At 51.4% G+C, this 14,707-nt stretch overlaps 1 protein-coding gene across 3 annotated transcripts in view; it reads left to right on the top strand.

Moving 5' to 3' along the window:
• TRAPPC10 (trafficking protein particle complex subunit 10) overlaps nt 1–14,049 on the top strand; it is an 89,341-nt gene extending 75,292 nt beyond the window's left edge. For all 3 annotated transcript variants that reach the window (XM_028126447.2, XM_028126449.2, XM_088023717.1), the window contains 6 exons: nt 896–996; nt 2,334–2,457; nt 2,908–3,078; nt 7,436–7,613; nt 10,217–10,411; nt 10,722–14,049. In XM_028126447.2, the coding sequence (XP_027982248.2) occupies nt 896–996; nt 2,334–2,457; nt 2,908–3,078; nt 7,436–7,613; nt 10,217–10,411; nt 10,722–10,960 (1,008 nt within the window). In that variant the 3' untranslated portion in view covers nt 10,961–14,049. The remainder of the gene's footprint in view (nt 1–895; nt 997–2,333; nt 2,458–2,907; nt 3,079–7,435; nt 7,614–10,216; nt 10,412–10,721) is intronic.
• The last annotated feature ends 658 nt before the right edge of the window (nt 14,050–14,707 follow it).

Raw genomic sequence — 14,707 nt, 5'->3', positions numbered from 1 at the left:
TGGGGGTGGGCGCTAGGAGAAAAGGGTAAACTGTTTTGTTTTGCTTTGTTTTTTTGCTTGTTTTTGTTTTTTAGTGTAAATAAGTTGAATCATTAAAAAAAAAAAAAGACATGCATGCACAAAAACAGGATAAAAGGCTAACAGTCATTGCAAAGAGGTTATGGTATAGAACATCAGACCAGCCAGCACCTAAGGGATAACATTTTAATTTTCATTCCTTAAAATTTCTTTTTTCCTTATCTGGTAACAATTCAGGAGGCAAAGATGATACTTCCTTTAGCATGAGCACAAAACCAGTGCTGGATGAGCACGTGTCTGTGCTCGGTGTGTTCATTTTTCCCGTGGGGGACATGGAAGGAAGCTGGAGGCATGGCCTGTGTCCTTAGGGGCTTAGTAGCTTGGCCCACGCTCCACCCGCAGAGTGCTTGCTCTTCTCTTACGTATTCGTTGTCGTGTAGAGTGTTTGGATAATTCCTTTAATTTTGTAATAGTTAATGATTGCTCATGTCATTGTGACAGAGCGACTAAAAGCACTTTGTCACCACCTCCTGCAGTGTTAGAAAACACGTCTGGCGTCATGGCCACGTCGGTGTGGGAAGCCCGAGAGGGTGCTGGGGCTGCTGGCCACCGCATCTGCTCTGGAGCCTCCGAGACTGTTCTGGAGTCTCGCGGCCATCCGGCCACTTCCATGTTTATTTTTCTTGTCTGTGGACTTAGCTTTATGTTTCCCCTTTGTTTGTGCATGTGATTAGTGGGGATTTGCTTTCTGAGTAAGAAGTGGTAAGGCCATCCCCCGTCTAGGAAATCGGCAGCCACTGCTGACCTGGGTGGACGGTGTGGTGGTGGCTGTGGTCGGGCGAGGGGTCTGAAGGCGCATCCCTGTGTTTCTCCTCAGGTGTCCATTGACTGCCCGTGGTCCATCTATTCCACCGTCATCGCTCTGACCTTCAGCCTGCCCTTCCGGACCACACACTCGCTTTTGTCAGCCGGGACACGGTAAAGGCGGGCTCCGGGCCCTGCTCCTGGGCCACACTGTCCTGCGTGCAGACCTTGCTGCTCAGAGCGTGTCCTCAGTGACCTTGAGCGTGCTTTCTTACACAGCCGTGAGGCTGTCGTCCGCTTGTACGGATTCTCAGTGATTCCCCGACCAGAGTCAGGTGTCCCCAGCGGTCTCAAAGATGACTGTGTGCAGTTGGTTTGTAGGATGTGGGATCCAAACCAAGTCCCTGTTTGATGACTAGATCCTTTCTCGTCTCTCCTCCTGTTTCTCAAGCCAGTGACCCATTGCTGAACTTGGTTCAGTTTTCCTCCAGAAAGAAGGCCCACCGTTCTGAATTTGGTCGCATTCCTGTGGGTTTGTGTAACTCGTTCCTCTGCTGACTGCTGGTTACGTCTGGGGTGGGGTTCTTCAGCCTCAGCACTGCTGACGCTTTGGGTCTGAGAACTCCTTCTTGTTTGTGGGGCCGGGGGGGGGCAGTCCTTCGAACCGTAGGGTGTTTAGCAGCACCCCTGACTCCCTGGTCTTAGGCCGGTAGCACTCCCCATTCCCCCCGGCCCCCTTGTGACAACCAAAAGTCTATCTCGAGATGTTGCATGGTGTCACCCGCAGGGGCAGAACTGCCTCCGGTTGAGAAGCACTCAGTGCTCTAGAAGCTGCATTAGAGTCTGAGTCAGCCTTTGGACGAGACAGTTTGGAGGTGGGGCCCTGTGCTTCATGCTTGTCCCACTGTTAGTGCTGGTGTGCGCCCAGACCCCTGGGCTCAGGGCAGAGTGTGGCCTCTCACTGTAAAATTCCTTTTGCTGTCATCTGTTGATGATATTTGCATAAACTGATCACCAAAATGTCAGAACTGTATTTCGAGTGGACATTACAGGAGCAGTTTTGCTTTCTTGCCCTTCCCGTTACAGGGAGGGCACTGCACATATTAATGGCGAAAGACACCAGCACTTCCAAACAGAAGTTGGGGTGCTTTCTTTCAGACTCCTCTCCCTGTGTGACAGGGAGGGATGGGAACTCTGCTCATAGTCTCTCCGGGAGGGGTGGTCACTCTCTCCGTCCTCACCTACTGCGAGCCAGTTATGATCACATCGTGACACTGGGTCAGGAACAGAGCATTCTTTGATCCATTTTTCCTTAGAAATAGCTTGCTTGGGGAGATTTGGTCTCGGGGTACTTTCCCGTGTGAGATTGGAAGTAGAAACGCAGGTAGCGACTGGTTCTTACTTTGCCGCGTCACTTTTCAGAAAGTTCCCCAGAGAGGGTCTTCTTAACCAAAACACATTTAATGAAGTTCTTAAGTTGCAAAATCCTGTTTTCTCTTGCTCTGCTTTAGGAAGTACATTCAAGTGTGCGTCCAGAATTTGTCAGAACTTGACTTTCAGCTGTCCGACGGTAACCTTGTGGATCCCGGAAGTGCTGACCTGCAGCTGGTGCCGCTGAACGCCAAGTCCCCGCAGGTAACCCTTCTCCAGAATCGAGCAGAAGGCCCTCAGCAGAAAACAGAGTGGGAGCGGGAGTGTGACGCCGGAGTGACCAGAAGGTTCTGAGGAAAACACCGTGTTTGTAGAGGGAGCCTTGCAACACAGAGACTGGCCGCCCTGGTGATAAGCGGACAGCGCAAGCGCATCCCCGAGTGCTTGGGAACCGCGACGCGCGTGTTTGCGTTTCATGTTGGGCACTGAGCGGCATGGTGGGTGGAGTAGGAAGGGAATGATACTTGTATCTGGAGAAGAATCAGACCGGTCCTACTCTCAGGGCGAGACGGGCAGGAGGGCCCCGGGCGGGTCTGGGGCCACAGGACCGCGGGGCAGCGTGCAGGCAGGGTGGTGGCGGTCGGGTGGTAGTGCAGCTCGGGGTTGGCGGGGCTGGGGGCTGGCTGCGCGCGGTGACAGCGACTGTCCTTGCAGCACACCCACAGCAAGCAATCCGTGTTCTTTGTGTGGGAGCTCAAGTGGGCGCGGGAGCCCCCGCCTTCTCTGCACTGCCGGTTCTCCGTTGGATTCGCCCCGGCTTCTGAAGGACAGCTGTCTATCCCCTTGAAGCCGTACACTTACGAATTTCAAGTGGAAAATTTTTTTGTATGTATCGTATTATTTTTTGGTGGGGGTGTTGTGGGGGGACCTGAAAGGTGGCATCATACTCCTTTTAATCTAAAAAATCAGGTAGAGAAAAACCTTCAGTATAATGAAGCAACAGATCCAGGAAAATAGTTAACGTTTGGGGCAGCTCAGTCGTTTGCGGCTTGTACCCTAGACACTCAGGTCCTTCTCGGGTGTCGGGTCCTGCAGTCTTGCCGGTGGTCATAAGATGAGTGTAAGGAGTGAAGACTCAGGGGCTCTGCTCCCTTTTCTCCTGCTTACAGTGAGAATGTGCTCATCCTGGTCCTGGCTGCTGCTCAGGGTTACTTTATCAAGGGGTTTTCTTTTTATTTTTTTTTTTAAGATTTTATTTTCTTATTTGAGAGAGGGAGAGTAAGCGCGAGCATGAGCAGGGGGAGGGGCGGAGGGAGAAGCAGACCCCCCGCTGAGCAGGGAGCCCGATGCAGGGCTCGATCCCGGGACCCTGGGACCACGACCTGAGCCGAAGGCAGGTGCTTCCCCCACTGAGCCACCCAGGGGCCCCAAGGGGGTTTCTTTTTAAAAGAAAAACGGAAACTGTTAATGGAAACCTACTGACTCCGTATTGTGAAGACCGTCCTGTAACCTGCGTACACGTGTGGAGCTGGAGGTGGCCTTGAGCTGGGTGGGGAGAGGCACTTGTGTTTTCGTTTCTTCGGTGAGACTTGGATTTTGTGCCAGGTAAATCAGTATGTAAATACACAATTTTCTGGTGTTTCCATTCCTTCTCTTTACTACCGGAATCGTCCAACAACACTTGCAGATGTGTTTGTGTTTATAGCTCTTGACATCAGTGATTTCTTCAGTACCTCCTCCCAGCCCCCTGCTCTGCCCCTCTCTCGGACCAGCTGTAGGCTCCAGCATACTCAGCAGCGTGATCTCTCTGTAGCGTGCACACATGGCTTTCCGATGTGCTCCCAGCTGTGCCACGTGAAACCGTTCGTGTGCCGGAGCCCGCATACAGTTCGTCTGGTTTGCTCGCAGCCGGCCAGCGATTATTAGAGCGCTGGCAGCTTCATGGCTCCTTCCCGGTCTGGTCTGCTTCCTCTTCAAGAGCACAGATAACGGTTTTCTTTCTAACTGCAAACTGAGTGAAGAAACCTGCCTGCTGGATGGCTGTTTGAAAACTGGTCATCTCTGAGGGCTGGAAATAGAGACACCAACTTCTCCCGAGAAAGCTTTATTGAGTTACATCGCTTACATGCCACGCACTTCAGCCACTTGAAGTGTCCACTTCAGAGCAGTTAGCCTGTCGACGGAGTTGTGCACCCATCCCCATGGTCTTATTTTAGAACACTTTCATCATTCCAGAAAGAAACCTTCTGCCCCGCTCCCAGTCACCCCCCCACCCCTGCCTCTTCCCAGGCCTAGGTGACCACTAACCCAGGGGCAGGTCAGCCTGCAGACTGGCCTGTTGTGAACATGGCGTGTAACCAGGGGCATTGGACGTGGGCGCCTTTCGAGACTGGCTTCTTCCCCCTGGCACCCTGTTTCCAGGGCTCGTGAGTGAACGTAGCGCATACCAGACTTCACTCCTTTTTATGGCTGAATAGTCGTCCATGGTGTGGCGTGGACCCCATTTTCCTTGCCATGTCTCAGTGGCTGCCATCCGGGCTCTCTTCCCCGTGGGGCCGTCGTGAATACTAACGCTGTGGGAATCGCTGGGCGAGTTCTCTGTGTTCAGTTCTCTCTTGGGTGAGAATCTGGGTGGACTTGCCGGGCCATATGGGAACTCTGTTTAACTTTTTGAGAAGGCGCTGCTCTGTTTTCCAAAGGGCCGCCGTCACTTCACCCCCCCCACCCCCGCCTCCCGGCGACATGTGAGGTCTCCCTTTGTCCTCAGCGTCTTCCGCTTCCACTGCCCCAGCAGGCGCGAGGTGCCTGCCATCGTGGTTTGGATGGGCGTTTCCCTGATAGCCAGTGATGCCGGGCACCTTTCGGGTGCTTGTTGGCGGCTTGCATATCTTCTTTGGAAAGGTGTCTGTACCTATCCTTTGCCCGTTTTTTAAATATGTAGGGTTGTCTTTCTATTCGAGAGTTGTAAGGGTCCTTTATATAGTCCCGACGGCCGTCCCTTGTCGTAGATGCCGTTTGCAGGCGTCTCCTCCCGTTCCGTGGCTTGTGTTGTCCCTTTCTCCATGGTGTCCTTTGAACCACAGAAGTTTTTCACTTTGATGAAGTCCACCTTATCAATTGCTTTTATTGCTTGTATTTTGGGTGTAGGGTCTAAGAGATCATTGCTTATCCTGAGATCAGAAAGATCGCCTCCTGTGTTTTCTTCTGAGAGTTTTATACTTTCTACATTTAGGTCCGTGATCTCCTTTGGGTTCACTTTTGTGTGTGGTGAGATGTGGCGTCCAAATTCATTCTTCCCGTGTGGCTATTCCGGTGTCCCTGTACCGCTTTACACTGTTCTTTCCCTGGTGGCTGGCCTCGGCATCCTTGTTGACATCAGTTGGCCTTCCGTGTTAGAGTTTGTTTCTAGGAGCCGACAGCTGCTGTCAGGTGGGGAGGCACCTCACTGCTAACTTCCGGTCCAGTGCTTCCCCCCACCCCAGCCACGCTCCTCCATCCCACAGCTGTCAGAAGGCAGTGTTCGAGGACATGCACTTAGGAGCACACTTCCCTACATCATTCTGTCTCTGGGCTCCCTTCTGAGCTCCAAGCAAAGCTCACTCTTCCTCGGCTGAGCTCGCTAACCTCCCAGACTGCGTTCTCCCGGCTGGGGGGCTTTGTGGGAGCAGGAAGCTGTTCCGTCAGCCCCTGCTTCTCCTTCCCCTGCCGCTTTTGCCATCTCCATTCCCTGCCACACGGAGGCCTCTGCTCTGGCCTGGGGTTGCGTACCCGGCCGCCTTTATGCCCTTGGCCTTGGAAGGCCACAGAGGACCCTGGTGGGGGGGCTCCCTTCAGATCTGTAGAAGTCTGTGCCACTTCCAAACAGGTGCCTTTGAGTATTTGCCTGGAGAAACCACTGAGCAAGGCCCATCTAGGACTACTGTTTAGCCTCGTTAACTCCCAGGAAAATGTTGTATTTTGGCAATAGGCTTTTTAAAATTCTAAAGTCTCTTTTCTTTGAACATTTTATAATACCAGCAGAATACTTTTGAATCGAGCTGTGCTATAATTATTTCCCATGTCCATGTGTCCAAGCTTATGTTATGACTTTAGTAAATCAACACTTGTTATGTGAAGCGCAGAGTGCCGGGTGGTAAGCCCTGGTTCAACAAAAGACCACGAGAAATTGAAAAAGAGAAGTTTAATACTCGTAGGTCCTAGCGGAAGTACATGGCATGCCTTGAGGGGCCGCACGGAGAGGTGAGGGCAGAGTGCAGACGTGGGCCACGTGTCTTTATCAGGGTCTGTGGTTGGAGGGCGCTGGGGTTTCCGGGCTCCAGCTGGACTGGAGCCCGGGACCCACGACTGTGGGTTCTGGTAGCCCCACGGGGCTCTCATCTAAGCGGCACATAGGGGAAGGTGCTGGGGGTGGGGTGGCGAGGGGCTGTCGATCACAAGGGTGCATCGGGGAAACCCTGTCAGGAGCTTACATTTGCTTGTGACGGTGTGGCTGGTATCTAGGGCATGTGCTTGCATGAGGGCCCGCGTCCATGCAGGGCGGCCCCTCACACACCCCACAGGCTCCTGGGCCAGCAAGGTGGATGCCGAGGCAGCGACAACAGGAGTTGCTGAGCTACACTCTCACAGGATCCTGAAGAAAGAACGCTTTCCTTTCAAAGTAGACCTGCCAGCGTGTGGGGTGGGTGAGGCCACCTGCCCCTGGGCAGGCTTGGGTGTTGTTTGTCCCAGGTGGTGAGGGTGTCGGGCAGGTGTGAGTGGGTGAGGCCGTTGGATGAAGAGGTCACCGTGGAGAAAGGAACGTTTGGCCAAAGGTGGTTATGATACTGCACAGTAGCAGGGAAGGAGTGTGACCTTCGCTCGTTGTGGTTCTGGCTTCGTGTTTGTAGGAGGATGTTCATGTTTCTAGGGACACCTGCTGAGGTACAGAGGGGTGAAGCCACAGGTTCTCCGGAATTTGCCATCAATGCCCCGGGCAGAGAAATAACGTGTTGATGCATAGAGAAAGAGAGCAAATGAAGCATAACATTGATAATCCTGAGTCTGGGTGACAGGCGTGCGGAGGGCGAGGGCCCGTCCTTGCTGCTGTTGTGCGTGCTTGGAAAGGGTCGGCACCCAGCAGCTCTTCCGGCCGGCCCGGCCCCTCTGTCCCTCTCTCATGTCTGTGGGCAGCACCCCTGGGCCTAGAGGAGCGCCTCTTCCGGTTGTGTACACACTTGTGCTTGTCTCTCCCTTTCTTGCGCAGACATTATATAATGTGAGAGCTGAGATACTGCCCCCTTCGGGAACGGAGCACTGTCGGACAGGCTCGCTCTGCTCCCTGGAGGTGTCCATCACGCGGCTCTCGGGCCTCTTGGAGGTGGACAAAGACGAGGCACTGTCAGAATCCGACGAGTATTTTTCGACCAAGCTTATGTATGAAGGTAGGTCTGGAGACGTCTTTTCCCCTCACTGCTGGGCTGCTCCAGTGCGTGAAGGGATTGCACCCTCTCTTCCACAGAGTGTGGTGTTCCTTGTCTGAAGAGAGAATGTTCTAGAATCAAAAAAGCTCATTTGAATGTTTTATTATGTGGCGTGGTCCTAGGCTGGTAGGATGTTGGACTTGGTTCCTGGGGAGATTCTCAAGCAGTCATTGGGCCCAGTGCTGAGAACACGGTGGCCCCTGGAGCTGCCCATTCATTCCCTCTCTGCCTGTGATACGGGGTCTTCCCCACGCCACGGGAGCAAGGTCCCAACTCTGCTGCCCCGCGGTCCATGTGTCCTCGAGTCCGGGCCCTTTTCCCTCTGGCCTCCTTTCATCCCCCACACCTGACACTGGCCCCCCGCCTGGGCTCCCCCCCACCCCCTGCGCCCACCACTCCCAGACACCCGTCACCGTCCACCTCCTCCAGGGCCCGGGCTGCTTCAGGAGCAGCTCTCAGTTTGGGGTGTCACGACCGTTTATGCTCTAAGAAATGGTTGAGGAGCCAAAGATTTCTTTCTCTAGTTACTTAAAAATCACAGTAAACGCATTATATGACCTCATGCTTGAAAAAGAACTGTTTTCGTTTTCCAAAACTAGGAAAACAAGACAAAAAATAGAAGAATGACATTAATTTGCATTCTTTCAACTCTCCCTAACATCGGGCCTCCCGGAAGGGAGCTGGCTCGTCCCCCCTGCTGCGCTCTCAGTGCTGACGTGTGGGACTCTGGCTGAAGGGCGCAAGGACGTGCCAGGGTCACACAGATCCGTAGTTGGTAAAGGGAGGTCGATTTTAACAGCCTTCCGATAACCGTGGCTGTTCTTCTTTGGCTTTTCACCAGAACTTGACAAGTGGTACTTTTTTTCAGGCCAGTTACAGAATGGCATCTGAATCGTGTGAATGAACTTTTCGTACTCCGTATCCTCAAATCCTCAGATCTGGCTTGTAGTTTGAGAGGCCCCTTTACCCAGGCATCATTTTGCGGTGCCATGCCTCGGTCACTGGGAAAACATGGCTCCTGAGGTGTGCAGATCGCACACATGTGGACGCCTTTCATTGGACAGTATCACAGGCTGGCATCCGTCTCTGGCCCACACGGAGCTCACTGGGGTAGCGTGAGTCCTGGGACACTGCCGGGCTCACAGTGGCAAAGACCGGTTTTCCGAGATTCTCACTCTTGATCAGTTTCAGATCGTATCATTGGCAACTTCTTTGAAGTGACAGGCTCACGCCCTTTGTTTTCTTTTTTCTTTTTTTTTTTTTAAGATCTTATTTATGTATTTGACAGAGAGAGAGACAGCACAAGCAGGGGGAGCGGGAGAGGGAGAAGCAGGCTTCTCGCCGAGCAGGGAGCCCGACGCGGGGCTCGATCCCAGGACCCTGGGATCATGACCCGAGCCGAAGGCAGACTCTTAACGACTGAGCCACCCAGGTGCCCCTCACGCCCTTCATTTTCGAGACATCTGCCCAGTACCCCAGACCAAAGAGCACTGCTGGTGCAGTCCCAGGGAGCTCGGGGGCCGGGGGCCCTCTCTAATGGTGTGCAGCTTCTCGGGAGTCTGTAATCATTTCAGAGATAAAGTTAAAAAGATCTTTCCTTAAGGATTGGGTTTAATAAAATTAATTTCGACTACTTCACGAAGGACATCCTTAAGTAAAACTGGCAATTTCTGTCCTCAAGTGTGTGGTGGTGAGGAAGCCACTGACTCTCCGTGCACGTGGGGCCTCGGTTCATGCTCAGGCCTCCGGTCCTGGCCACCGGTACGCACCGCAGCCCGGGGAGAGAGGTGGGAGCGTGACCTCCTGGTGCCCCAGGGACCACCCTCTGAGAACTGCTCCGGTGTCTCCCTCCCAGATGCCGCTTTAGCCTCTGCATGTCCTTTGGTACCACTTGTCCCCAGAGGCTCCCCCTCCCCCTCTGTAGGAAGCCATCCCTCTGTGACCCCTTCTTTGCTCCTCAGTGGAGCTCCTGGGCCCTGCTCAGTGTCCCCTTGACAGAGCTGCTGTCACCTTTTGCAAGGCCGTCGGCTTGTTGAAGACAAGGCTCCTTTGGATTACACTGAATTACATCACAGTTGTGTTGTGATCATTAGTGCTCGTAACTGCCATATGTTAAGAATGTCCGCTGTGCTGGTAGAAGGGCTTTCCATACATCTCTTTCTGTCCTATTGAGAGGCTCGTCTGAGCGGCAGAGTTGGGACTGGGACCCCCAGTCTGATGCCACCGCTTACTAGGGGGACCGCCACCCTGTTCCACCCCCATTCCAAATTTCACAGCCAGAGCCCCCATACTCTGGAAGGCTGACACAAAGGTTTTGAGTACAGTTGAATCCCTGTTGATTTGTTAACTTGAGGAGAAAAAAGTGATTTTCCCTATGCCTCTCAGATGCGTCGTGTCATTAAACCATTCTGTTTCCTGTTGAGGTCAGTTACAAGATAGTGCGGCATAGAATGTATCTGGTTTCGGGTTTGCACTCTGGCGTGCGGGACTCTTGATGGCTCTTATTTTGCTGTGAATACCGAATGCCCTTCCTGGGGTAAAGCAGTGCTCTCCCTCTGTTCCAGTGGTCGACAACAGTAGCAACTGGGCAGTGTGTGGGAAAAGCTCTGGTGTCATCTCCATGCCTGTGGTCGCCCAGGCTACTCACCGGGTCCACATGGAGGTGATGCCCCTCTTCGCGGGCTACCTCCCCCTTCCCGACGTCAGGCTGTTTAAATACCTCCCCCATCACTCTGCGCACTCCTCACAACTGGATGCTGGTAAGGACTCTTGAAGGGTGCGCTCACGGTTGCAGTGAGTGAGAGCTCCATGCGGGGAGGTGGTAACGTCGCCTCGTAGGGACCGGGCTTGCTGATCGACGGCATGTTTGGTGCCAGTGGGTTGCAAGTTGTAGGCACCTGCTCCGAAGCCTCCACGGGTCCTCTGAGGGCCCATGCGCTAGGTTCTCCTTAAAGGGGCCACCTCACTTACTCTCGTGCTCTGAAGGTCGCTCGGGCGGCTCACTGTTCCCTGGGGTAGGTAGCCCGTCCGAGTCAGTGGGCCGTGTCTCACTTCCTGTGAATTTTGCAGATAGCTGGATAGAGAACGACAGCCTGTCGGTGGACAAGCACGTGGATGACCAGCTGGACAGCAGCAGCATCAAGAGCAGGGGCAGCGTGCACTCGGCCTCCAGCAGCGAGCACAAAGGCTTGCCCATGCCCCGACTGCAGGCGCTGCCGCCCGGCCAGGTCTTCAACTCCAGCATGGGCATGCAGGTCCTGGTCATCCCCAGCAAAGATGACCATGTTCTCGAAGTCAGCGTCACATGACCGTGCCTCGGGTCGGCACACGCCCTAGGCTGGGTGTGAGCGCACTCGAAGGGATCCTGGCTCCATTGCTCTCTCCATCGCAACATTCTAGCGCTAACCAGACTTTCGGTGATTCTGCCTGCCCACGGAAGCATCGGAGAATTTCAGTGTGCGGCCGGTCGGCTGAGTTACCGCGTTTTTTTTGTGTTGTCCATGGTGTAAGAGGACTCGTTACTCTCAATCTCCCCGTCCCTGTGTCTGTGCTGGTGTCCTGCGGTGTCCGCCCAGAGCCCCACTCCCTTCCGTCGCCCCTTCCCTGCTCCCGGAAGATGCGCACTGTGCCCCCTCGCCTGGTGGCCTCCCCGTCTGCTGGTTCCTTATGGAGTCCGTGTGCCTTCCAGGGAGACACACGGCACACCCTGCCGTCTTAGTTGTCACACGTGTGTGCCTTCCTGGTCACACGGCTGTCCTCCAGCTTCTTGACCGGGTGGATTTCTGAGTCTCTTGGGGGATAAAACACCATTTTTTACCTGAGAGGAGTCACTACTCTACTTTTCTAGAATAACACCCTGTTAGGGCAGGTCAGTGAGGCTGAGGGCTGGGTGGGGAGGGAACAGAACCCTTTCTGTGCCTTGGGGTGTCACACTGGGTGGACCTGGAGCCTCCATTAGCTGGAGCCATCTTAAAGGTACTTCGGGAAGATTAGACCAGGGCCTAAAGGACAACTTGGCATTGAAATAGTTTAGGAACAAATCTTTCTGGAACCCCTGTTCCCCATGATGTTGACTGAATGTCAATATGCACTTGAAATTAAGTATGTATTTATTTTTTAATTATTATATATGTGGGGGTTGATATGTTGTTTTGTTCTCGCCTTTAAAGTCTTGACATGTCATTGTCACTGTATAATCAATATGTTTCTTCTGCACCTTAAACCCTAGAGATTAAGAGGCTCCATTTCAGGGGAGACTGGTGGGGGCCCCTCTCAGTGTGCTTCTAGTTTGGCTGTAGGAAGGACGAAAGTCTTGGAATATTCTCCGCTGGTCCACTAAAATTACAGTCACACCATACCAATGGATTAATTTGCTTTCGGTTGTAAATTTAATTGTACATAGGGTTGATTTATTATTTTTAAAAGTACAGACTAACTGATGTAATGTTTATGTATAAGTTGCACCAAAAATCAAGGACAAAATAAACGTGTGTTTGTTGTTACTGGTGTGAGAGTCACAGCTTTGTAAATAAGTGTTGGGTGTATGCAGCCTTCTCCAGCTCTCCAAAGCAATGTATTTTTGTACATAAGAAATAGAGAACTCTCACTGCCCTGGGAAAGTGTGGTTGGAATCAAGCTGACTGGACTGAGGCAAGCGAGTGTAGTCAGGTCCAGCAGAGGGTGCGGCCTCATGGGAATAACCTCAAGCATGTGAGCCCCAGAGGAAAGGCGCCTTTGCTGCTGCTGCCGGTCCCGCTGGTCACCGGCGGGAGAGAGGCTGGTGCGGCAGCGTGGCGGGCAGCAGGGGCCAAGGGGCAGCTCGGAGAAACTCGAGCAGAGCAGTTGTGTCCACGCTTCTCTGTGCTGTCTTTTCACTCACCCAAAAAATAAGGTGGTGTCATTCTCCCCACCCTGCCCCATGTCTTTTATCATTTACAGAGATTGGAAATGTGTAAAGAAGATCAATACTGGTGTGTTTATAAACTTTTCAGAAAATGATCTTCCTTAGGTGCACTTTAAAACTAGTAAGTTTATTAGTCAACTAGTTAGGCAAATTAGAACTTCAGAATCTAATGATAGTTTAGGGTTTCTAAAATAAGTTTTGTTTTATTGTAAAAATTGATGATTGCCCTACAGATCTGCCAAGCCCTGTGAATGAAGAGATCTTTGCGATTTGATTCTGTCGGAAAAGCCTCACACCGTGTATAATGTGGCTTTCCCTCTCACCCTCTGGAAGGTGGGGCTGTGATTCGATGGTTACCTTACTTCTGTTTGATTTTTTGTTTCTGGGTTCTAATCCCAAGATGAAATTCTCTAGTTGCATAATAGAGGGAAAAAATGAAGGAGAAATCCAGAATGTTCATGGTGGTTTCTTACTGTTTTCAATTTGTATAAAATCAAATTTATTGCAGGTTTGTTCCCTCCCCCATTACCCAAAAGATCTTTTGCAATCTAAGTTACATGGGTGCCTCTATTTTTATTTTGTTTTGTTCTACACAAATGAAAAATGTCACCTAAAAGTTCACCTTTTTTTTTTTAAAGCAGTACTTGGATTTTTGTTGTCTAAAATAAAATAAGGCTTATGTGTTTGAGACAAGCTGGTTTTGTTAATAAAGATGTAGCAGCTGTTAAATAATTGTGAAGCCGGATATAGAATGTGCATCTAAAAAGGAGAATATGCAAACGTTTTACACATATTGTGGAACATGTAAATACTAGCAAATGGAAAAGGAAATAAGTTATAATTTTGGTGAATTTCATGGGGTTTCCTATGATTGGAAAAATTATAACTTTTGATTCTAATGTGGAAATTGTATTAATCTGAAAATGACTTTTACCTACAGTCCATTGTCAGCACAGCCGGTCGTGGGTTGGATTCCTGTACTAGTTAAGTCTTGGTTGATACCCTGTAGTTATAGCAGAGACAATACACACAGGCTTCTATTCAGTTTTTCTTTAGTGTTTAATATAAGATTGAGTTATAAAATCAAATTAAAGAAACACTCCAGATGTGTACATAAAATGAAAAGTTATGCTACTTTTTAAAGAACAAACTACGCTGATCTAAATGTTTTGCTGTCAACTGTGATCTTTAAAATAAATCCGTGATTTTGGAATTTGATTTTTCATGAAAGTGCCCCTTTCTCTAAATTTATTCATAGCGTATGTCAGGCTACAAGACCCGAAAGTATCGTTAATACAATTTGCTGGGATTCTGTGACTGGAAAAGGTGGCAAGTTGGTGACTTTGACACTGCAGGTATTAATTCCATTTTCATGGTTTACTATGAGAGTCATTTTTCACATTATTCTGTAATATATTGTTAGACTAAAACCATTGTATTAAGACTTTAAAATGTAAGAATTATAATTCTGAAAATACACATTTTAAGAAGAAACTTTGCTGTTTTGAACTTCATTCTTTTGCCGAGGAGCATGAAAGTTGAGTGTGTAAAGTTAAAGCATTTTCTTGTCTTCTCTCCCTAATCCTTGTTCCTGACTGATAGCCCAGATTATTTACTTTGTGGGGAGGGAGCATTAGGGATTTTTTTCATAATTCATCGCCCAATAGCCCACAGGAACAAAGACATTTGAGTCTTCAGGGTTTGGGGTATTTTTTTGCAGACACCGCTTGACAAATTAACTGTGTTTGTGACCTTTGGTAGCATCTCTAATACAATTTCTTCGGCTTCTTCGGCGTTTCCTTGGTTTTGCCCCCGCCCCGTTCATAACGCAGAGCTATTAAGTGAAGGTGAAGTCCGAGTGCCTCACCTACTCAGGGCACGAACCTTCCGGGCGGCGGCGGCGGCGGCGGCGGCGGCGGGAGCCCTGCCCAATGGGCCAGGAGACCCGGCCTTGCGGGGTGAGGCAGGTGCGCGGCCCTGGGTATGGCTCCGCCTCCGGACGCGGTGGGGGCGTGGCCCGCGGTCTAGGATCCGCCTCGGGGCGCGGTAGGGGCGGGGTCTGAGGGCGGGGCTCCGCTTCAGGGTGCGGTGGGGGCGTGGCCCGCGGGGCTGGGTTCTGCCTCGGGGCGCGGTGGGGGCGGGGTCTGCGGGA

The sequence above is a fragment of the Eumetopias jubatus genome, unplaced genomic scaffold (assembly GCF_037043125.1).
Source record: "Eumetopias jubatus isolate StellerSeaLion01/CBP00866 unplaced genomic scaffold, mEumJub1_p1.0 scaffold_1, whole genome shotgun sequence".
Taxonomy (NCBI): domain Eukaryota; kingdom Metazoa; phylum Chordata; class Mammalia; order Carnivora; family Otariidae; genus Eumetopias; species Eumetopias jubatus.
The sequence above is the reverse complement of the archived record's forward strand: the minus strand, read 5'-3'. Positions and strand labels throughout refer to the sequence as shown.